The sequence below is a fragment of the Nelumbo nucifera genome, chromosome 2 (assembly GCF_055504915.1).
Source record: "Nelumbo nucifera cultivar China Antique chromosome 2, China Antique-T2T, whole genome shotgun sequence".
Classification (NCBI taxonomy): domain Eukaryota; kingdom Viridiplantae; phylum Streptophyta; class Magnoliopsida; order Proteales; family Nelumbonaceae; genus Nelumbo; species Nelumbo nucifera.
The window spans coordinates 41,937,087-41,959,499 of record NC_142650.1 but is presented as its reverse complement, the minus strand read 5'-3'; the positions used below and the strand labels follow the sequence as shown (position 1 = coordinate 41,959,499).

Sequence of the window (22,413 nt, the reverse complement as noted above, 5' to 3'; positions counted from 1 at the left end):
ATAACCCCGTGCAATGCATGAGAATAGATAGTGATTGATGACACACACGCACACATGCACACAAAACTTATGAGAACAAGTGCCCTGTATCAATAGCAGCTTAAAATTTAAAGAAATAGATTACATATATTAAAAATATCTGCAAGTAAACGATATAAATGGACACAGCAACTATATTGTCAATGAAATAGATAGCCTTAGCCTTATTGCATATGCGTTACAGAAAAAGAAAATAAACGATAGTATTGTCAAGCAATACAGGGGGATTGAGAATTTCCCCCTACGAATATGGTTTCATCAGTTGCAAACTTGCAATCATATTTTACTTGTCATGGCTGCTGTTTCATACATACATATAGTTCACTCATAAAATTGTTAACATCGAGATCGGGAAACTAACCCCTGAAAACTATCTACCCTTTGGGTTCATCAGCAGTGAAAACACTGCACTTGTAGTGGCTGCATCAGACCCTTGGTTACTGACAATGTCTGCATTTTCACAATCACTAGATTCAATTGGGGGAGTCCATTCTGGTATATCCGGAATATAATTTGTACTGCTCTCATCTGCAACAGTCTGAGCAGAAGCCTCCTGAAGCTGAAGAGCATACTCCAAATTCCATAGAACATCTCCCATTGTTGGCCTCTCAACACCATGGTCTGCCAAGCACTTCTGTGCTGTTTCACCAAACTTACGTAGAGAGTCAAGGTTAACAGATCCCATAAGATGGGGATCAATTATCTGCTCAAGGTGGCCTTTCTTTTGCCAGTTCATGGCCCACTCTGCTATGTTAACCTGTTCCCTAGGCAGGGCTGGATTAATTGCTGGCCTGGCACACAATACCTCCATTAACACCACTCCAAAGGAATACACATCAGATTTCTCTGTTAGTTGCTGCCTGCGGAAATATTCTGGATCAAGATACCCAAAGCTCCCCTTCACAGCTGTACTTACATGAGTCTGGTCTAGCGTGGGACCTAATTTCGACAAGCCAAAATCTGCCACCTTCGCAGTTAGGTTCTCATCGAGAAGAATGTTCGCTGTCTTGACATCACGATGGATGATACTCTCGGAAGCTCCAGTGTGAAGGTAGTGTAGACCTTTGGCAGCTCCAATGCAAATCTCAAGCCTCTGTTTCCATGTAAGAGGGGGAAGATCTGAACCATAAAGATGTTTCCGGAGGGAACCGCCAGCCATGAACTCGTATACAAGGATCATCTCATTGAGCTCCTCACAATAGCCTATAAGTGAAACTAGGTGCCGATGGCGAAGCTTGGAGAGCATCTCTATTTCTGTCCTGAACTCTACTAATCCTTGCTGGGATCTTGGGTTGCCACGTTTCACAGCAACCACAACTCCATTCTCCAACACACCTTTATAAACCTTGCCAAAGCCTCCTACACCCAGAACCAAGCTCTCATCGAAGTTTTTCGTTGCCTCACGTATTTCTGAAAAAGCTAGTACACGTCCTAGACCAAGGGAAGGCGATGTTGAGGCAAAACTACCAATTGAAACCTTGGTTTCTGAGTTCCCCACATGGGTGGGAAGTGGCAACCAGGCTAGTGGGTGCTGCTTTGGCTTCTTTGGGTGACGGAGATATAGGCACAAAACAACTGCTATGGTGATCAGTAAGAGTGTAATTCCTGCAAGACATGACAAAACGGTAAGCACAATAAAGTTCATCTTCATGGGGCCCTTGAAACCAGTAAAATCTGCATAGGAAGACCCATCAAGGCTGTTATTGTGGTTGCTAATTTTCATGATCTCCAAACCATTGAGGACTGCATTGGGCGGGAGATTCCTCAGATTGGAAGGACCAATTTGAATCAAAATCTGGTCTGAGCCCGTTGAAACATTCACAACAAAATCTACAAAGTAAGCGGATGATAGCTGCATTGTCTTGCTTGAGATATCGAAAGAATTCAAAGCGGATTGATTGTTAATGTAGACATTGAAGGCCAGAGTATTCAAAGCTTCACTGACAATGTCACAAAAATGCATCCTAATGAAATATGTGAAGCCACAATCGACTCTGAACGCCCATGAGATGTTAAATCTCTGATCACCAACATTTGCATCTGCCATTTCCTCTGCAGTAGCATAGACCCAGTTGGGCGCAATTTCAACCGATACTCCAGCAGGATATTTGACTGAACTGGGGTTTGTAGAAACATTACGGGCAGAAGCAAGACTGAGGAGGAAAGGCCGGTCGGGTTCCCAAATCCTCCATAAAGTGTCATTCCTAGGAGTCAAGAGCGGGCCTCCCATGTTTATCCTGAAAGCTGTCTCAAACGCTGCATTTGTTTGGATCTCAACCGCAGGACCCACTGGAATAGGGATAGCAGTTTCGGGGAACTGGTTGTCAGGAAGGGATATGACCTCGATCCCATTAAGGAATGCGATTGAACGGTTGGTCGGAGATAATGTTAACACCAATTTGTTCGAGCTCAAACCACCTACTTCAATGATGAATTCCTTAAGAAGTGATGACCGTTTGCCTGATATCGCGGCGAAAGAGAATTCGTGAAGCAGTGTGATTCCATTTGCAACGACAGAGAAGACTGCAGATTTCAAATTATAATCGGGGTTCTCAACCGGGTAAAAGTGTAACCGTAACCAGTGGCGACCAATTTTCTTAACAGTAAAGGTATAGGTGGAAGTTTCTGTAAAAACCCGACAAGTAGCGTATAAACCCAATGGGCCCGTTACATTCTTTGAAGCCACAATGTGGGAAGTTGGGGATAGAACCACGGTCGAATTCCCGGAATCAGGTTGAAAAGTTCGACCATCATCGAGCTTTCGTGTTTCATTTCCCCCACAGTCGATAAAAAAACAGTCTACAGGGACAAAGGAAGCTATGACGGATCGAGCCCAAAGGACACTCAAAACACAGAGGGAAAATAACCCAATACAACTAGCCATCTCGTCATTCACCAAGATTGAAATGAAAACAACGGAAGTAGTGAAAGAGGGGAAGTAATCATACCTGGAGTTAAAATTCTCTTCAGAGGAGGCGAAAGAAGTGAAGGGAAATCAGAGAGAGAGAGGGAGAGAAGAAGAGATGATATATTGAAGTTGGGAAAAGAAGATGAACTCTATCTGTGTGTCTGAGACTGAGAATGAGAGTAAACGACTTTTAACAGAGTCCCCACACCACTGAAAAAGCGAAAAAGAGAATTCCCCTGTTTGGAGATATGAACGATGGTGGTAGTGGTGGTGGTGTTGATGTTCCCAGTTCTCAGTTCCCAAGATCTGGTCATTCTGCTGAGCTGATTCCTACTTTTTAGTCTTTAAAGAGTTAAGACCGAGAGAGAACTGGCATTTAATTTTTATTTAAATTAGTCTGTTGTGGGTGGTGGCGGTTTTTACTCTCCATGCCTTCACACATTTTTTTTTTTTTAAATAAATAAAGAAAGAAAGAAAGAAATTGGCGGCAACCTTCTGGGCGTGGTCACAACTCTCAACTAAAAAACGACCACTCCCTCCAAAGAAACAACGGCCAGGCCCACTGCCAGATGGCCACGTCACCACAAATCCCACATTGGCTTGTACGTTTACTACGTGTTCTTTTAGAGCTATAACATCCACTGACATCCAAACCGTCCGATCAGACATGCCTTTGCTACCTAGCAGGTCGCTTCGTTGAAAAGACAAAACTGCCCTCCTTTTTTTTTTTTTTTTTAATCACCGTTACTTTCGTCATTAGTCATTACAAGGGTACCCCGTTGTCTTTCTGCTCCTCATTAAATAAAATACTTGGTTATATACTTGTATTAAATTAATAGCAATAATAATGATAGTCCTTCAGATTGGGGACAACGTTACGCTCCAGTTCATTATAGACCACGTGGTATGGTTTAGATTAGAACGAAGAAAAGAAAGGCTGTGGCTCAGGAGTCAGTGTTGGTGGTGTGGTGGCATGTTGCCCCGCTCCTTTTAGCAAGCGAGGAAAGGTGGGTGGGTGGTGGTGGTCTCTGACGCTAAGCTGCTCAATGTGCTTGGCGAGGCCCAGTAATATCTTGCCCTTCATTCGAAAATTACATAGACAGCGTGTCCACAATTTAGCTTTAATCCATATTGCCGCTGAGGCCCAGCAAGCTCACGCCCGTCTCCTCAAACTAGGAACTTCAAACCTTGTCGAGTCGGGCCTCGTTGCCACATATTGTGAATCCAAGGCATTTTCGTATGCTCGGCAGCTGTTCGACGAAACGTATCAATGGGACCTAATTTCAGCCACTTCTATAATTGGTAGCTTTGCTCGGCACAATCGTCATAAGGAGGCAATTGATATTTTCTCTCGCATGCTTGTCCTCAACATCAGACCCAATGGATTCACTTTCGGCACAGTCATTCATTCCTCTACTGTCACAGGGAATATCGCTACAGCCAAGCAGCTTCATGCTTGTGCGACAAAGGTGGGTCTGCATTCAGATGTCTTTGTGGGTAGTTCGCTCCTTGACAGCTATGCCAAATTGACTACAATCGAAGAAGTTCAAAGAGCCTTCCAAGATATCGACAACCCCAATGTGGTTTCTTATACAACTTTGATCTCTGCATACCTCAAGCATGAGAACTTCGAGGATGCTCTCCGATATTTCCGGGAGATGCCGGACAGAAATGTGGTGTCATGGAATGCGGTGATTGGCGGGTATAGCCAGATGGGCCACAGCGAAGAGGCCGTAAACCTTTTCGTTGAGATGATTAGAGAAGGCCTGAGTCCTAATGAATCGACTTTTCCTTGTGTCTTAAGTGCAGCTGCCAATATCGCTGCTCTTGGGATGGGCAAGAGCTTCCACGCCTGTGCTATCAAGTCTCTGGGTAAGCACGATGTGTTTGTGGGTAATTCTCTTATCAACTTCTACGCCAAATGTGGAAGCATGGAGGATAGTCTTTTAGCTTTCGACAGACTTGCTCAAAGAAGTATTATTTCTTGGAATTCTCTGATCTGTGGTTATGCACAAAATGGGAGAGGGAAAGAAGCAATAGACTGTTTCCGAAGGATGAAAGCTTCGGGGTTTAAACCCAACAGTGTCACCCTCCTGTGTCTTTTGTTGGCATGCAACCACGCAGGCCTTGTTGACGAAGGTTATTCGTATTTCAACTTGGTAAGGATGGAAGATCCTAGCCTTCTGAGACCAGAACACTATGCCTGTGTGGTTGATCTACTCTCCCGCTCTGGGCGTTTCCGCCAGGCAGAGAGGTTCCTTGAGGAACTTCCCTTCGACCCGGGAGTTGGGTTTTGGAAAGCATTGCTTGGCGGTTGCCAGACCCACTCTAATACAGAATTGGCTGAACTCGCAGCTCGTAAGATACTGGCCCTGGATCCTAAAGACGTCTCGTCGTATGTCATGCTGTCAAATGCTCATTCTGCCGCTGGTAGGTGGGAGAGTGTGTCCATGATCAGAAGGGAAATGAGAGAGAAACGAATGAAGAGAGTCCCTGGTAGTAGTTGGATTGAGATCAAGAACAAGATTCATATTTTTGTTAATGGAGACAAGAGACATATCCAAAGCGATGAGATCTATACGGTAGTGACGTCTTGTATTCAACATTTAAAGGATATCACAAGTGCTTGCTCTGTTGCAGGATATTAATCTTTGGTTTCGTCCATGGGGAATGACAACTATAGCAAGGCTTGCAAGCTTATATTTATTAATATCCCCATTAGACAGCTCATGAGATTTCATTCCATCATCTTCCTTCCGTTCGTTCACTTCACTTTCGTCTATAATTTTCAAACTCTTAACCTTAAGATTAAGATTGAGGTTCAAGTTAAACAACTTAGGATTGGATTGGCATTGAGCTCAACCTGACTTAACCTGGCCCCATGGATTAAAGCATTAATATGTATCCGCCAATACAAGCCAATGTGTATTTGAGAATACATGACCAAAACTCAATTTTATTTCACCCAAATCTACGGCATCAGCCAATACTCTGATGGAATAATTTAGGTAACAAATTAAATTCAAAGTTTTCTATTGACTTTCTCACACGCCATTAAATTTCCCTAACCCATAATATCTTTTTGGTATAAAATGTACAAGGAATTCAAGGCTTTTTTGTGGTATTACATATTACACATGACATAATATCTTTTTGGTATAAGTTTTTTTAGAACTGAGATATATACATGTATATTTTAGTTCTTCATTTTTCAATGTTTACCGAGTGCATCTTGATAATTTATACTTCATATAAACTATTAAAGTATGTGTATATAGCTACTTTGTGATCATCTAAAACTTATATTTGGTGTTAATTGTTATCGTTACATATTTTGTGATTATTTGAGTTTTTCTAAACATATCCATACATATCTTAATTTTTCCACCATAGGCATAAAATTTCTATAGTATATCACAATACATCTTTTAAAATTGTCTTTCTAATATTCTTTTAATTTTCCAATTTGATACTTTAAAATTTGTTAGGTCCAACTTGCATCCCTAATCTTGACCTGTCTCAAGTTCCCACATGGCCACCCCCACTGCTCAAGACCATCCACCCTAATACTTTTAAGGGGGTAGACAGGTCTAAGACCATCCACTCTGATCACTTCTGAAAAAAAAAAGAAAAAACAAAAACTAGAAAAAAGTTATAGGCTGTTGAAACATGTCGGCAGGTCTAAGCATGGTTTTCAAAACCGGACCGGACTGGACGTTGGACCAGAAAAACCGGGAACCGGTCAGGTGACCGATTTCGGTTTTCCCCAAAACCAGAAATTTGCCCAAAACCGTTGATTTTGATCAGCAAACCACTGACTTGGGCGGTTAACGCTCAAACGGTTTTGACCGTTTTTTGTTTTTTTTTTTAATTTTTTTTGTCAAAATGGGCCATCTGTTCGGTTTGAATGGTCAGACCATTCGACCTGATAACCAGACTCCTGACCGGTTCGGTCTCCGGGTCGTTTTTTAAAACCATGGGTCTAAGACCAACTCCTCTAACAACTATATATATATATATTTTAAAAGTTATAGGCTGTTGGATCACCCAGTACATGCCCCTGTTTGGATTGACTTTTGTAAAGTACTTTCGTACATTTGAAAGTTAAAAAGTAAAAAGTATAATATAGCATTTGCATTGTATACTTTATACTTCTGCTTTCATTCTTTTTAAAAGTATGAAAACCCTCAAAAGCATGAAGTTGGCTTTTCATATTTTGTGCTTTTGACAAAATAGTGCTTCTGTTTTTTGTGTGAACTGGTGATCATGTGAGACATCCTCCAATAAAACTCTCGGTCATAGCTCTGCTCGTTGCTGTTGGAGTTGGACCACTGTTGCTAATCTTAGGCCGCCAAACCACCGGAAACCATAAGCATGAACGGTTGTGCTTTTTAAAAGTACAATAATAAAAATCTATCCAAACGGTGGGTTCATGTGCATTTGGTGTATCCATACTTTGAATTTTGGCCACACCATCTCCAGAACTCGAACCATTTGAATCAGAAGTTAGAACCCACGTAAGATTTATCTAATGCTGCATTTGATTTGGTAGAAAATAAGAAACAGAAAGCTGAGGAAAAGTTCTTAACAAAATTTCGGAAATTCCTTAAGAACTTTCCCTTCAACTCTCTCTCTTATTTTCTATCAAATCAAACATAACCTTCGGTTGTGTTGTTTCTACCTAAAATGTTTGAGGTGATACTTCAAATTGGTATACAGTTGTTTATTCCATTTGACTAGGCACGATGAAAGGCATTTTGGTCTCCACATAATTCAAATTTGCAATGGGATGGTATTTCCTAATTTATGAAAATTTTCAAAAATAGTTTAACAGCATTTTATTAGTCCATGTAAAAACAAGTCTGTGCAAAGCACATGTGATAAGGGATATCTTAAACCTATTTCTAAAAAGCAAGGGAAGTTTCGGCCAAAATTTAGGGGGTTTAAATAATATTCTACCATCTGTAACTTTATTAGAAAGAGGAAAGAAGGGAGATGAGGTGTCCTCTAACCACAGAGCTTACGCTCTCCTACTCCTCTCATCTTTCACACGTGGTTATCTATTTTTAATTAAATTATATTATAAGCTACAATAAAAATCTCTCAAGTCTTAATTTTTTAATTAAATTATTGAAACATCCCCTGAACCTTCTGACATAGTTGCAAGTAAATCCCCTATGTTACAAGTAGACCCCCTTTGCTAAAATCCTCAAATAAAAGGTAGGTAAATGTCCAAAATACTCGTACAATTACTACCGAGACTGATTTCTACATGAAAATACAAACTTTATTAACAACAAAAAAAGAAGGAAGTATAAAGTTGTAGTTTTACATTTGAGTGATTGATATGGGAAGAGGTTTGGAATATATGAAGAAAAAATTTGAAAAATAAACATTTAGTCAAAAGTAACTGTATAGGTATTTTAGGCTTTTTTGTGCCTCTTGTTAGAGGATACTAAGAGGGGATCTACTTACAACTGTGTCAGAAAGTTCAGGGTGATTGCAATTACCAAACTTCAGGGAAGGTTTCAACAATTTACCTTTTTTTTTTTTTTTTTCCTGATAAGACCTACCGCTATTCTCTAATAAATCATTCTCAACTCCCTCCCCCAATAGTTAATGATTGTAAGTTTGTAACATTTCCCCTCTCCCAATAAATCCTTCTTTCCTCTTAAATCTCCATTGACCCCTTTTGACTCTTAACAACCCTGATAAGACCGACCGTTATTCTCTAATAAATCATTCTTAACTCCCTCCCCCAATAGTTAATGATTGTAAATTTGTAACATTTCCCCTCTCCCATTAAAACCCTTCTTTCCCCTTAAATCCCCATTGACACCTTTTGACTCTTAATAAAACAAGGGTTAAGAGCCAACCCAACCCTAATAGAACCTAGCTTGGACTCAAACTGATAAAAACCCAAATTTGCCAACACAAATCCAACTAAATTTCTATTCAACTTCGGCCTATGCATTTTCATGGGTTTACTTGCTAAAACTGATGGATCCCTCGAAATGTCAACGTCGAAATCCAGAAAACTAAAAAATTATAAGAATTATGAATTGTGTGACATTTCTACATCCGAAAGTAATAGATTTCCCGGAAATCAGGAAACTGAAGAATAAATAATTAAAAAAATAAACTGCTTGCGGGATAGGTGCCTCCGTGCCAGTTAAGGACTTAAGGGGAATCATCACCATACTTCCAGTCTCCAGCCGTGTATCTCCAGCACTAGCAGCAAATCAGGCGTTGCTTGTTCCACAAAATAGATATTGCAAAATGTTTAACACTTCAAAAATGTTATACCATATCAAAAAGTGGATAAAAGCTCAATCAGCTGACTTTAACAGAAGAATAAATTCTGTGTAACCATTTTTTTTTTCATTTTACCAATCAAGATGCAGGAACTGAAGAAATAAATATGTAATTTGAAAGTTTAATGCAAGACAATTATATACTCGGAGCTTTTATTAGAAAGACGGCACTAGCATACACTGTATATACATACTATTATTGATCAAAAATCACCATGAAAAAGGGCTTGCACCCAGCAAGAAAATCTCATTCTCCACATCTCTCACCCATTGACAAACTCGATTGCAAGTCTTTATAGCCAAAGCCTGCATTTCAATTCCATTCAAACATGTCAAACAATCTCCAATAAAAATCAGAAGAATGAACAAGTGCAATTTTCTGCTTTTTGGGCAGTTCCTTCTATGCGTGATAAAGATGGAAAAAGAGCATAACAACTGGAGGAGTGTCTAGGTTGTCCCATTAATTTAACGAGAGATATATCCACAAAGACCCTTTACATCAGATTATCTATAGGAGAGATGAATACAATGATGATCAGGTAAGGTCATGTTTGGATCAGTTTTATTCCAAAACAATAGCTACATGCCTACATATATTTTTATTAAAAGGAACTAGGGGAGTTGTACCTTTTCTGTACATCCAACATCATCATCATCATCATCATTTAAGGGGCTATAAGGGGCTAGCTACATAAATCCTGTTTGGGTCATTATTATTCCAACATATACATCCTATTTTCAAATTCTTCTTTACGATGCAAATAGAGACAGAAAAAAGAACAAGAAGAAGAGGGAAGTGAACTAGGAATGGGAAAATTGATAAGAACTCATTATTGGGAAAATGGTTGTGGAGATTCTTGTTGGATTCAAACAAACCATGGCACGCTTTGATCAAACCATCCATGGAATGTTGGCAAACGGTTGAGATGCTGTTTCAGCTGTTAGAGAATCTTTAGCCTTTCCCAAGGAAAGGCATTCAGCTGCCTTGTCTTCTTGTGACACAAGACATGACGTTCCTTTTGGGGATAGGACACGATGTTGGGAAGATTGGTGAGAGGAATGGCCTTTGGAGGATACATTTCCAAGTATTTACTTTCTTCCTACAAACGCAAATTTGTTTCTACCATGTCTCCATCTGAAATCTAGGGTGAAGTTGGGATTTCAATTTGAGAGGCATGGGTAGTTTGAAACCTTGGTGTCGTAAATTTGTTTAACTCTTTGGAAGGTGTTTCTTGATACCTCTCAACCTGACCATAGAATTTGGACTACTACCACCTCTAGTCTAGGTGCAAACCAAAGGGAAGAAATAGAAGCACCAAACCCCAACAATTGACACAAGACTGACAAGGCAACACCACACACACACCCCAAGAACAAACTCACCAAACCAAAAGAAATAGAAACATCAAACCCCAACAACCAACAAGACAACAGCAGACTCCAAGTTTAACACCTCATCAAGACTCTCGCTTACTCAGTATCACCAATAGCTGCTCTTAAGACACTTCTTTTGTTTTATTTGCCTTCTTATTAGGCCCAATCCCAAATAGCCCAATTTGAGCCCTTATAGGAGTGCTAATGTTTCAGCCCTCAGAGAGTTTCATTCACCAGATGCCCCACTGTGGCTGAGTAACATTTCCCCTCCAATTTCCAAGGATACATCCATCAAATTGAGCATCAATTTGCCCCTAGTTTGTTGTAAGTAAAATTAACCATTGTAGCACAGCCTCATAAATATGGAATCCATGAAAATACCCTTGAATTCCTGCATACTCATTAGCCTATGTTCTACCCTTACCATTATCAGCAAATGCTGATATTTCTGTGCACAGTATACATGATAGGTAAGAAAATCCCCAAGGACCCTAATGGAACCTTGTGGCATGTTTGTCATAAATCTGGGTCTTTAGGTGTTAGGATGCCCATAAATAGGACCAGAATTATGGCTCATATATTCTTGATCCAACATATACTGAGGGCATTCAATTGGAATAGAATCCATTGAAGAAAAGAAAATGCTTATTTAAGATGGAATAGGAATTATTGATTGGAGTAACTTTTCTTTCAATAAGATCCTTAAATATAGGGGTGCAACTAGGCCAGGCTGTGCTAAGCCTAGGTCCATCCCACAGGCCTAAAGAATGCAACCGAGGTGCCTTAGAATTTTTTACAAAGCCAGGACCCAACTCAAGCATTAACTCAGACATCAAGCCCATCCCATAAAAGATAATACATTAACATTTTTAGTTTTTTAAAGTTGCAAAATATGAAAACACCATTTATGGGCAATACTATTCAATCAAAATTATGGTTTCAATTTTACATCAACATTATGTTTAAATTCAAAATAAAATTTAGCAATCCCTAATAGTAATTATGGCCTGTTAGTCCCATCCATGGTCTACTGGCTGAAAATACAGCCCAATCCCAGCACATGGTGGGCTGGTATCAGGTGTCAATCAGGCACCCAGACTAACACATATGCTGTGTAGATGACTTGAGCATTTACATATATGCTATTGACCCAAATAACAAAACTTCTCAAAAACATAGACACAACTATCTTGTTCTCAGTCATTTCATACAATTTGGTCCACATCCAAACATGCTTCACCTGATATAATGTAAAAGAACAATAATTTGAGAGAGAGAGAGAGAGAGAGTCAAACCTTGTCTGCAAGTGGATCAAAAGCAGCATAAAGTTCAAAGTCCTGAGTGACCCAGCATAGCAGAACTGACCCAAAACAACATCATCAGCACTACATTTAAGTTGAGCTTGAACAAATGACGAGATATCAAAATAAGCAAATGAAACTAAGAAATAAACATTAACCAATAGAACTAAACCATATCACATCAATTATATGTATCTAAGAAGAAGAAAACATATGACTTCTATTTCATCAACTTCCTTAGTGATGCTCCTCGTACCTTTTGCTAAAAGAACAATTCACTCATCACAATACTGAACAGCAGTTTAAGGACCCTACTTTTTCCTATCCATGAGATTCAAAAAACAATCCTAAATTTAGGAATGGCAAAGTCCATTGTTCAAGAGAACCAGGTAATGCTATATTTCATGATACCCTTATCCCTCATTACAAAAAATCAATTTTAACATAAATAAGTCAAAAAGTTTGGTGTTAAATCATGTCTAGAAAACATATCATATAAAGAAATCTTTTACATATCAAAGAAAGGACATTATACCATAATTTTCATCTCTTCTGAACTGAGTTTTATGGGGCCCAGTTCCTTTATCATGCATGGAGACATAGAGCTTTTGGTAAGCTCTATATAACCTGCAACAAAAGAATTCTGTCATCCTACAAATACCATAGAACCAGAAAGTCTACAATGCTTAGCCCATTTATCAGAAGAAGAAAATGTCAAGAAGAGTTACTATGAAGATCCAAGCAGTTTTACCTCTTCTGTTGACTGGAATTGTTCAATGGTGATGAGAACTCTGAAGATACATATTGATCCAGGTAAATACTTCTATAAATGAAATGCCAAAGACCAGCAGGACCACCAATGCCTAGGCATGCCTCTTTGAATATCTCGGGGGATTCAGTTGTAAGTCTGTCCTGCCCCAAATGAGGAGACAAGGATCCAGGGCGTGGAGAGGGATCAACAGGCAGATCCTCAACACGGAGACCACCATCAAGCATAGACCTCTGAACTTCACTAAGCACATTTGACTTCAAAAGGACCATTTCTATACGAATCCTACAGAATTAAGTAATAGTTTTTTAATACATCAAATAAGAGATGCAAAAAGAAACAACTTTGTATGTTTGAAACTTGTGTTATGCCTGAATATTGAACTCTTGATTGTTTCATATTTGCCAACAAGGTGATGCCTCAGCAGGCATTTAGGTGACACCTAGGTGGTATAGCATTCTTTTATCGTCATATGATAATGAATTTCTTCAGGGTTGCCTTATGCATGCATACCAATTTTAAGTCTAGTACAGATAAACTATATCATATGTGTAAAAAGGTAAAATGGCATCACAAAAGACCAATTTTCAATTTAGAGAGAAATTAAATGGGTTTAGGACAAACTACAACAGCAATGCAAAGGTAATGTGTACTGCAATAGAGCTTCAAGCCTTCAACTAATAGTCTTCATCATTTATTCTTCAAAAGAGGCCTCTTCTACTTCTATCTCAATTTCCTTAAGCAAAACAAAGCATCAGCTTAGTTTATTTGCTTTCTTTTTCTAACTCATTTTATTCACTCCAACTTTCTAATTAAGACCAAAACAGGGACTCCACCTCTTCATTATTCGTAAGGGCAATCATAGGCTGGGCCAGGCCAGGCCTGGTTCCTATCCAGGACTATGACTTTAAATATATTAAATTACGTATACATGATATTGTATTATATGTTGTTTGATCAGTAACTCAGAAAGAAATTTATTAAAATTATGAGAAAACAGAACAACAAGAAGTGGAATAAACAAATAGGTTCGACAGAGTCAAAATCCCCCAGAGTTACAATTGAGCCCAAAACATAGATTGTCTCTGAACCCCTTGCTTAGCTAGTCCATCCGCCATGCTGTTAGCAGACCTTCTTACCCAATTAACTTGAATGAACATGTCCTTAGAAAGCCAATTGAACCGTCTGAGATCATTCCTTAGATGCCAAGACACTCCTTCCCCCTTCTTTAGCCAGTCCACAACTATTCGTTTATATGATATATAATATATGTATTTAATAAATATTATGCTTTATATAATATAAAATAAGACAAATATCTATATATAATAGAAACAGGAGTTCATGGAGCCCATGGGTCTCTCACACAGGTCTCACATGTAATCTTTAATGATTACACTGGAAAATTTTAGAGGCTAGGGAATAATAGCAGCTTCCTCTCTTCAGAAAGCAACCGTACAAGAGGAGTGGATTCCACCTAGAAATAACAATTTTAGGCTGAATTTTGATGGCAGCTCCTTTGGAAACCCAAGTCCATAGGATATAGGAGGAGTTCTCAGAGATGGTAGGAGTGCAGTTGTGCCACTTTTTTCTGGTCCAATCAGGGTTTCAGATTCTTTACTAGCAGAACTCTTTGCCCCTCTGCAAGGATTAAAGTTAGCAAAGCATTTGAGCTTGAGATTTTTAGAAGTGCGAAGTGATTCAGCATTGGTGATAGGTTGGTTGGCCAACAACAGGGACGGGCCTTGGCTCTACAGACAACAAATAAAGGAAGTAAGAAGGCTAGCAGGTGAGTTTGAGGCTAATTTTAAATGGATCAGCATGTCAGCAAATTCAGTGGCAGATGTTTTAGCTAAGGGGTGTACAGGGCATAGTTATTTTGGGCTAACCTAATTTCTTAATGAGGCTTGGCTTGGTTTAGGAGCCTTGTACTTGTCTATTTTGCATTTTTAATGATACTTATTGTTACCTATCAAAACACATCCCCTTATGTCTCCTCATAAAATTCTTTTTATGTCTTAATTTTCTCTATTAAAATTATCATTACTCTTCTCTAATAAAACTATTCTTAATTCTCTCCCCCTCTCTCTTCAATAGTCAATGTTTGTAATATTTCCCTTCCTCCCATTAAACCCCTTGTTTTGAATTAAATGTTTTTGAAACTCTTTCGACCCTCTCTGATAAGACATGGACATAAATTAGGTGGGTTGGGTGGGGTTAAGGGCCAACCCTAGACAAACGTCATGAACCTTGAATATTTTTTTTTATCAATAACAGAAATAATTTCATTAAATAAGAAGTTTAGTACAATGAAAAAGGAAAAAAAGGAAGGGGAAAACACTCTTAGCCCTCCCCAACATAAAATATAGTTACAACACAGCCCAAAATAAACTATTCCTTCCCACCCCTTGTTTAGCTAGTGTATCAGCAAAGGCATTTGAGTCTCTTCTGACCCAATTGCAATTCACCTCTATCCCTTGTAACAGTTTAATGGCTTTCCTCTTCTCATATATGTAGCACCACCATCTAGCCTCCTCTTCTTTTGGGAGCCAAACTTATTACAAGCTTTGATTCGCCTTCAATCAACAGCTTCCTTACATTCAGCTCCTCAGCCTTTTGAATCCCTTTCATAACAGCCATAATTTCAGCCCTTAAGGAGTCCCGATTCCAATTGGGCCTGAGTAGAATGCAATGGCATTTCCCTCCTCATTCCTAAACACTCCTATGCCAGACAGGCCCGGATTGCCTTCATTACTACCGTTGAAGTTGAGCTTAATAAAACCTCTAGGGGGTGGGAACCAAACAGGAGTGACCACCCCCATAAAAGGGGAAGAAATAGCTACCTCTCTCCAATTTCTCATCACCTCACCACCAGAGATATACATCCTTGAAAAGATTCATTGACTTCACCCAGTGGACCACCTTGATGGTAATAGCTTCAATGATAGCTTCTTTGCTTCTTTCCTTTTCAAGAAATATTCTCTGGTTCTTCTCTTTCCAAATTGTCCAACAAACCACTGCCCTTGTGCACCTCCAGAATATTCTTCCCCCCTTTGACCAACTTACGAAGGTAGGAGAAAATAAGCTTTGTACATTGGGAGAAGGCTTCCACCTACATCCAAACAAAGAAGAGAGTCATTCCCAAATTGAATAGGAAAAAGGATAGGAGATTAATAAGTGATAGAAATTCTCATCATTAACTTTGCAAAGGGTGCACCAATGGGGGGAAAGAAACCAATTAGGTCTTTTTCTTTACAGTAACCCACAAGTATTAATTCTTTCCAGATGCATTTCCCAGCACAAACTACCCACCCTAAGCAGGATACATTTACTCCAAATCTCTCTAAATGAGAAGGAAGACCCCTGACTTTCGCTCAGATGAATAAGGGATAAGAAAAAGGAACCACATGTGAAGATGCTTGAGGGTGACTGGGTCCAAATTCTCTTATCCCTTTTACCAACATCCAAACAAACCCCTTCCAAGCTTTGTAGTAGGTTTATGACACTATTGATTTCAAAATCATGAAGCCCTCTTCTGAAACCCAAATCCCAATTACACACAACATTATAATTAGTTGGATATAGGTTCCTCCCTATGGTTGGAAACGGCATAAAGGGAGGGGAATTGTGACTTTAATGATAGGTTGCCCACCCAAACATGATCCTAGAATTTGACAAGATTTCCAAATCTGGGACCATACCTGACATGTGGTAAGAGGAGAGGTAAGGTATCACAAATGGACTTCCCAAGGAAAAGCTCTTGTAGCCCTACTCTAAGTTACAGAGTCCCAACCATCAACTGTAAGTCCATAAATACTAACTATCACCTTAGCCCACAACTTGTCTCTATCCAATGGAAATCTCCACAACCACTTGCCCCACAGTGTCATGTTTCTCTCTTGGATGTTCCCAAGACCCAATCCTCCATATTTCTTACTTTTACACACCACCTCCCAACTTACCATGTGATCCTTCTTCTCCCAACTTACCATGCTTCCACTTATCCCAACCAGTCCTAAACACTGACAAGTAGTAAACAAGTAGATTGGCCAAAGTAGATTTGATTAACGTGATTCTTCTTCTTAGGGACAAATAATTGCTCTTCCACGAGGCCAACCTCTTAGTGAACCGTTCTACAACAAGGTCCCAAAAATTACTTCTTCTAGGATTATCTCCTAATGGTAAACCCAAATAGGTCATAGGCCACTGGGAACTGTACAACCCAAGATATTTGCACTTTTTGTTATCGCCCTTTCCTCCATATTCACTCCCAACAAGCAACTTTTATCCAATTAACTTTTAGATTGGACATTTTTTCAAAGGTTTGCACCACCATTCTTATATTCCTAACTCAAATAATCTCACCCTTCACGGAATAGAATAGCATCATCAACAAATTGTAGGTGAGTAATCAGTACTTGTTCTCTCCCCATCCTCCATCCCCTTATTAGGCTTCTAGAATATGCCCTTTCTATGAGTCTCAAAAAATTAGCAATCAATGTGAAGAGAAAGGGAATGGAGTTCGTGCAGGCAGGTCAGTGGAGGAGATCCTTGAAGATAGAAGCAAAAAATTTCCTGTTCGAAGAGATGAGAATCAAGGGGAAGGTAAGCCTGAAGGTAAGGGAAGCGAAAAAGGGTACAATATTGATGGAAGGATTAGAAGTGATCGAGTGGCTAAGAGAGTTCATAGCTGGAGCCTGTTCAAAAGGTAAGCAGATAAACTGGCAGGATTTTAGTACATTAGAAGGGAGAAGATATGTTGTTGAATGTAAGAGGAATAGAAAAGGCTTCTTCATAGCTTTGGCTGAAATTTTTGGTAAGGGACGAAGGCAACTGGTGTGTCTACCAGCAGGAAAACAGAGCCAAGGATGGGGGGAAGTTGACTGGTTGCTCAAAGAGTAGCAAATGATAAAAAAGCCTCCATAAGGGAGGAGAAGGCATATCTCAGCAACAGCAGGGTAGAACAAGGGCCAGTGCTCATGGCAAAAACAAAAGGCCAATGCAGAATGGTGGGAGGTCTAGAGAGAGAAGAGTGGGATAGTAAGTTTGTGATACAAGCCAAGGAAAAGGTTAATGATTGGAGGAGGGTAGCTGACTTACTGGCAACCAGGTTGAAGCTGAAGAGTGTCTTCATAGTAACCCCCTTCGATAGCTGTAAAGCCCTCCTAGATCCAGTAGAGAATGAATTGGAAATATCAGCTATCAATATTCAGGCTGATTTCGGATCATTCACAGTCTTTAAATGGAATCCAACATCCAACTCCAAGGATTTATTTGTCGAAGATGGTGTGGTGGTGCATGTAATAGGCTTGCCATTTCATCTGTGGAAACAAGAAGTAGCAGAGTCTATAGCAGTATTGTGTGGAGGAATCTTGAAAAGAGCTTTCTGGGGTGATCTTTATTCAGTAGCAATCCTGCTAAGTGGTGTGAAGCCAGAAGACATTCCACGAAAGGTAGAGGTACGAACAGAGGGGAGTTTTGTCTCTGTGTGGCTAGCATCCTCCATTGAAGCAGGGCTGTGGAAGGAGGCTCATATGGTAGGAGGGGAGGAAGAAGAAGAAGCATTACGTGGACTTGTGAGATTGGTTAATTCAAATGGGAAGGAATGTTTCACTAAAAAGGGCCAACAAATTCTGGGAAGCCAAAAAGCTTTGGGGCAGATGGAAGGTCAAACCTGTAGAAAGCAAGAAAAGGCTATGACAAATGGCAGATCTTTTGCGCAGGTGGTGTCAGGGGAAATAGAAAAAAATATACCAGTGTCTAAAGGGAGAGGGCTGAACCAGCAACCTCAGACAGGGAGGGTTGCTGGTTCGACCATTAAAACAGGGGGGCGTGACTTGTTAAGAGGTCACGTGGGAGGAAAAGACTTAGAAAATGGGCCCAGTCGAGTGAATCCCTTTTCTGGTGGGCCGGAGAAGGCAACTCAAGTAAAGGTTTTAAAGCTGGGTTCTTATATTACAAGTTTTGAGCCCAAGGCCCATTACAAGACAGATGGGCCAAGGGACCCTTTAAGTAAGCACGTGACTGGGAGGAGGGATGAGCTGATAGACGAGATTAAGCGTCTATCTTCTTCTACCCCGAATCCCCCCTTTCGGTCGAACAGTTCAGGCACAAAATCTCAAGACTCTCAGTCTCGAGGCTCTCTACAATGGGTCCCATCCAACCTGGCGAACCGTCTCTCACCAGATAGGCGCAACCCGAGATACTTGAAGCCTAGTGATTTGAACAGAACAGGGTTTGAAGATTGGTTGAGTGAACAAAACAACAGTGACGATTCTGATAGAGACGAAACTATAAGTTTGCGAAGTCTGTCTCCGAAAAGCAACAATGATTTACTTGAAATAGAAAGTTTGCATACAGAGCTGTTGTTTTTAGAGGAAGAGATTGAAGAGGCAGGTGGCGGGAAGACTAGAAATGGCGAAGAAAATGGTCCTAAAGCTGTGAAAACTCCTCTTCCCTTCGTCGAGGGAGCTGACCTTGAGTCTAATGAATTACAGGATGTTGGTGGAGAGGGACAAGAATCGGCTGAGGATGGATGTGGGTATTCCAGTGTCGGAAACACAGAGAAAGGATTTCCAAGTGGGTAGGTCGTCAGGAAGTGATTCTTTCACTATGTCTACTTCACAACTTTGTCCAAAAAGGGGAAAGGCCTTAAAACCATTTGTCGCCTATTAGCAACTAAATTCCATTGATTCTAGTCCTACCCCCGTCCTACCAGATATGGGTGTCAATTCTTTTTTAGGTACTGACTTGTGTGCTATGCCTGTAACAGATATGCCGGCTTCCCATCCAAGAGGTTCTGATGCAAGAGAGAGGGTGATAGTGGAAGGAGGAGAGAGGGTGATGGAAGGAAGTAGTAAGGGGGAGGCAGACAGAATTTGAGAGTTGATCTGTACAATGATGGAGGAACTTAAAAAAAAGGAAGGATTCTTAGAGAGATGTTGTAGCCAAAATAAGTGTGAGCAGGGCAAAATTCTTCCTCAGACATTGGCTGGAAAGGGTGGAGGAAAGAAAGAGGATCATTGTTGTATTAGGAAGGGGGGGGGGGGGGGGGGGGGGGGGGGGTGGAGGGGGAAAGGAACAAAGAAGAAAAAAAATATCTGAAGTGGAAAGGCTAATCTCAGACATTGAAGGAGATTTAGAATTTAGTGGTAGAGGGGATAGGAGGAAAGGGCATAAAATGATGAGATTATGGCCTTTTCATGGGTGTTTTTTCTATTTTGTCTCGATGAAAATTATTAGCTGGAATGTAAGAGGGTTAGGGAGTGCAAGAAAGAGAAGGGTGATCAAAGACCTACTCCGAAGGGAAAACCCCGATATTGTGCTGCTACAAGAATCCAAAATGATGGAATTAGATGGGAGATGGGTGAGGAGTTTTTGGAGGTCTAGAGGTTTAGGTTGGAGATCATCTCCTTCTTGGGGAGCCTCGGGGAGGATCTTAACACTGTGGAGGGAGGATGTGGTGGAAGTAGTGGAAGAATTGATAGGCAGATTCTCAGTTTCCATTAAGTGTAAGAATGTAGAGGATGGGTGTGTATGGGTCTTAACCAATGTTTATGGCCCTAATTCCTATAGAGAGAGGAATGAGATGTGGGAGGAACTATATGCAATCAAGGAGCTATGGGATGGCCCTTGGTGCCTGGGCAGGGATTTTAATGTCATTAGATTCTCTGATGAAACCAGTAATCCCCAACAGGTAATTACAACAAGCATGAGGAAATTTAATGGTTTTATTGAAGAATGTGAATTGAAGGAAATACCTCTGTTGCAAGCCAGTTACACTTGGTCCAACCTTCAGGAAACTCCTTTGTGTTCGAAGTTGGACAGGTTCTTATTTAACCTAGCCTGGGAGAATAGTTTGGAAAACTTGGTTGCTAGAGCATTACCCAGGGTCACCTCCGATCACTGTCCTATCTAGATAGGTACTGAGTTTTTTCCTATAGGACCCAAACCTTTTAGATTCGAAAATATGTGGCTTACCCATCCAAATTTTGTGAAGAAAGTGAAGGAATGGTGAGGTGAGAAGGAGAGGGGAGTAAGATGGAAGGGGATCAAGTTTCATAAGAAATTAAAAAGGTTGAGAGCCAAAATAAAAGAGTGGAATAGAGATAATTTTGGTAGAATTGAGCGAAAATTGTGCCTAATCTCTTGAATAGAAAACTTGGATGTAACGAAAATCTCAAAATGGGTTGACCGAGGACAAAGTGTTAAGGAGACAATTGAAAAAGGATTTGGAAGAGGTGTTACTGAGGGAAGAAATCAGTTTGAGACAAAAATCTAGACACAAGTGGATTAAGGAAGGCGTTGGGAACACTAGATTTTTCCATGATTTGGCAAATGGGAGACAAAGAAAGAATCTTGTGACCAAGCTAGAGATAGGAGAGGAGGTGATTACCAACCAGGATGACATAGCCAGGAAATTTGTGGACCACTTCAAATCGATTTATAGAAGACCTTTGAGTGAGAGAGCAGTCGTGGAAGGGGTGGAATGGCCAAGAATTGATGATGGAGTGGCAAGGTGGCTGGAAAGGGATTTCGAGGAAGAAGAGATTAAGAAAGTTGTCTTTCTAATGGATAGATCCAAGGCTCCAAGTCTAGATGGCTTTACAATGGGTTTTTATCAAGACTGTTGGGAGGTGTTGAAAGAGGATTTAGTTGAAGTCTTTAAGGAATTTGCAGACAATCACATTATAAGCCCTGGAATTAATACCACCTTTTTGGCCTTGATACCTAAGAAGAATGATGACAACCACCCAAAAAATTATAGGCCTATTAGTCTGGTGACAAGCATCTATAAAATTCTGGCTAAAGTGCTCTTGTTGAGGATCAAAACAGTCCTCCCTTCTATCATTAGCGAAACCCAGGGGGCTTTCATTCAAGGGCGACAAATAACAGATCAGATCTTAATTGTGAACGAGTGTGTGGAGGAAATGGAAAGGTCTAGGAAGAGAGGTTTCATTTGTAAATTGGATCTTGAAAAGGCCTATGATTTGGTGGATTGGGAGTTTCTATTAGAGGTTATGCAAAACCGTGGATTTGGGGACAAGTGGTGTAGTTGGATTTTTGGGTGTATCAATACTTGTCACTACTCTATTCTGGTAAATGGTATGGTGAGGGACTTTTTTCCAGCTTGCGGGGGTGTCAGGCAAGGGGATCCACTCTCACCCTTCCTTTTTACCTTAGTAGCTGATGTGACTAATAGGATCATTACTAAGGCTGACAGTGAAGATGCCATTAGGGGTTGGAGAATAGGGAGACACCAAGTCCCCATCACCCACCTTCAATTTGCAGATGACCTAATGATCTTTTGTGAAGGAGGTTTTAGCGAAAAGGTAGCAAACCTAAAGGAGCTAACCAAAGGATTTGAAATTATTTCTAATTTGAGAATAAATTTGGAAAAGAGATGCATAGCGGTATAAATTTGGAGGTAGGGGAGGTCAAGGCTATTGCGGAGTATCTTCAGTGTTCCACCTCTGCTTGGCCTATGTCATACTTAGGGCTTCCTTTAGGGGCAAATCCTAGAGAGAGTAGATTTTGGACCGCAGTGATAGAAAAGTTTGAGAAGAGATTAGCCTCATGGAAGAGGAATTATGTCTCTTAAAGAGGGAGAATTACCCTAATAAGAGCTACCTTGGCTAACTTACCTACCTATTTTTTGTCTGTTTTTACGATACCAGTTAGGGAAGATAGGAAACTGGAGAAGTTGAC

At 40.3% G+C, this 22,413-nt stretch overlaps 2 protein-coding genes and 1 pseudogene across 7 annotated transcripts in view; 1 reads left to right on the top strand and 2 right to left on the bottom strand.

Moving 5' to 3' along the window:
* Nucleotides 1–174: 174 nt before the first annotated feature.
* LOC104599277 (receptor-like protein kinase THESEUS 1 pseudogene) lies at nucleotides 175–3,381 on the bottom strand (annotated as a pseudogene). The gene has a single exon (XR_016083093.1). The product of XR_016083093.1 is annotated as a receptor-like protein kinase THESEUS 1 pseudogene (transcript).
* A 419-nt stretch (nucleotides 3,382–3,800) lies between these two features.
* LOC104599276 (pentatricopeptide repeat-containing protein At5g42450, mitochondrial-like) lies at nucleotides 3,801–5,675 on the top strand. The gene has a single exon (XM_010261748.3). It carries the CDS (start codon nucleotides 3,994–3,996, stop codon nucleotides 5,593–5,595), a length of 1,602 nt encoding a protein of 533 aa, XP_010260050.1. The 5' UTR covers nucleotides 3,801–3,993; the 3' UTR covers nucleotides 5,596–5,675.
* Nucleotides 5,676–9,266: 3,591 nt separating this feature from the next.
* Nucleotides 9,267–22,413, bottom strand: part of LOC104599275 (SAND family protein) — a 52,336-nt gene continuing 39,189 nt past the window's right edge. For 3 of the 5 annotated variants that reach the window (XM_010261744.3, XM_010261745.3, XM_010261746.3), the window contains 4 exons: nucleotides 12,688–12,990; nucleotides 12,472–12,563; nucleotides 11,931–11,995; nucleotides 9,347–9,567 (listed from right to left, as the gene is read on the bottom strand). In XM_010261744.3, coding sequence (XP_010260046.1) covers nucleotides 9,472–9,567; nucleotides 11,931–11,995; nucleotides 12,472–12,563; nucleotides 12,688–12,990 — 556 coding nt within the window. In that variant the 3' untranslated portion in view covers nucleotides 9,347–9,471. Of the gene's footprint in view, nucleotides 9,568–11,930; nucleotides 11,996–12,471; nucleotides 12,564–12,687; nucleotides 12,991–15,536; nucleotides 15,818–22,413 lie in introns of those variants that run through there. The other 2 variants (XM_010261747.3, XM_088897251.1) reach the window with 2 other exon arrangements.

Coding starts and splice junctions, on each gene's coding strand:
- LOC104599276 (XM_010261748.3), top strand. CDS start 3,994: ATGTGCTTGGCGAGGCCCAGTAATATCTTGCCCTTCATTCGAAAATTA.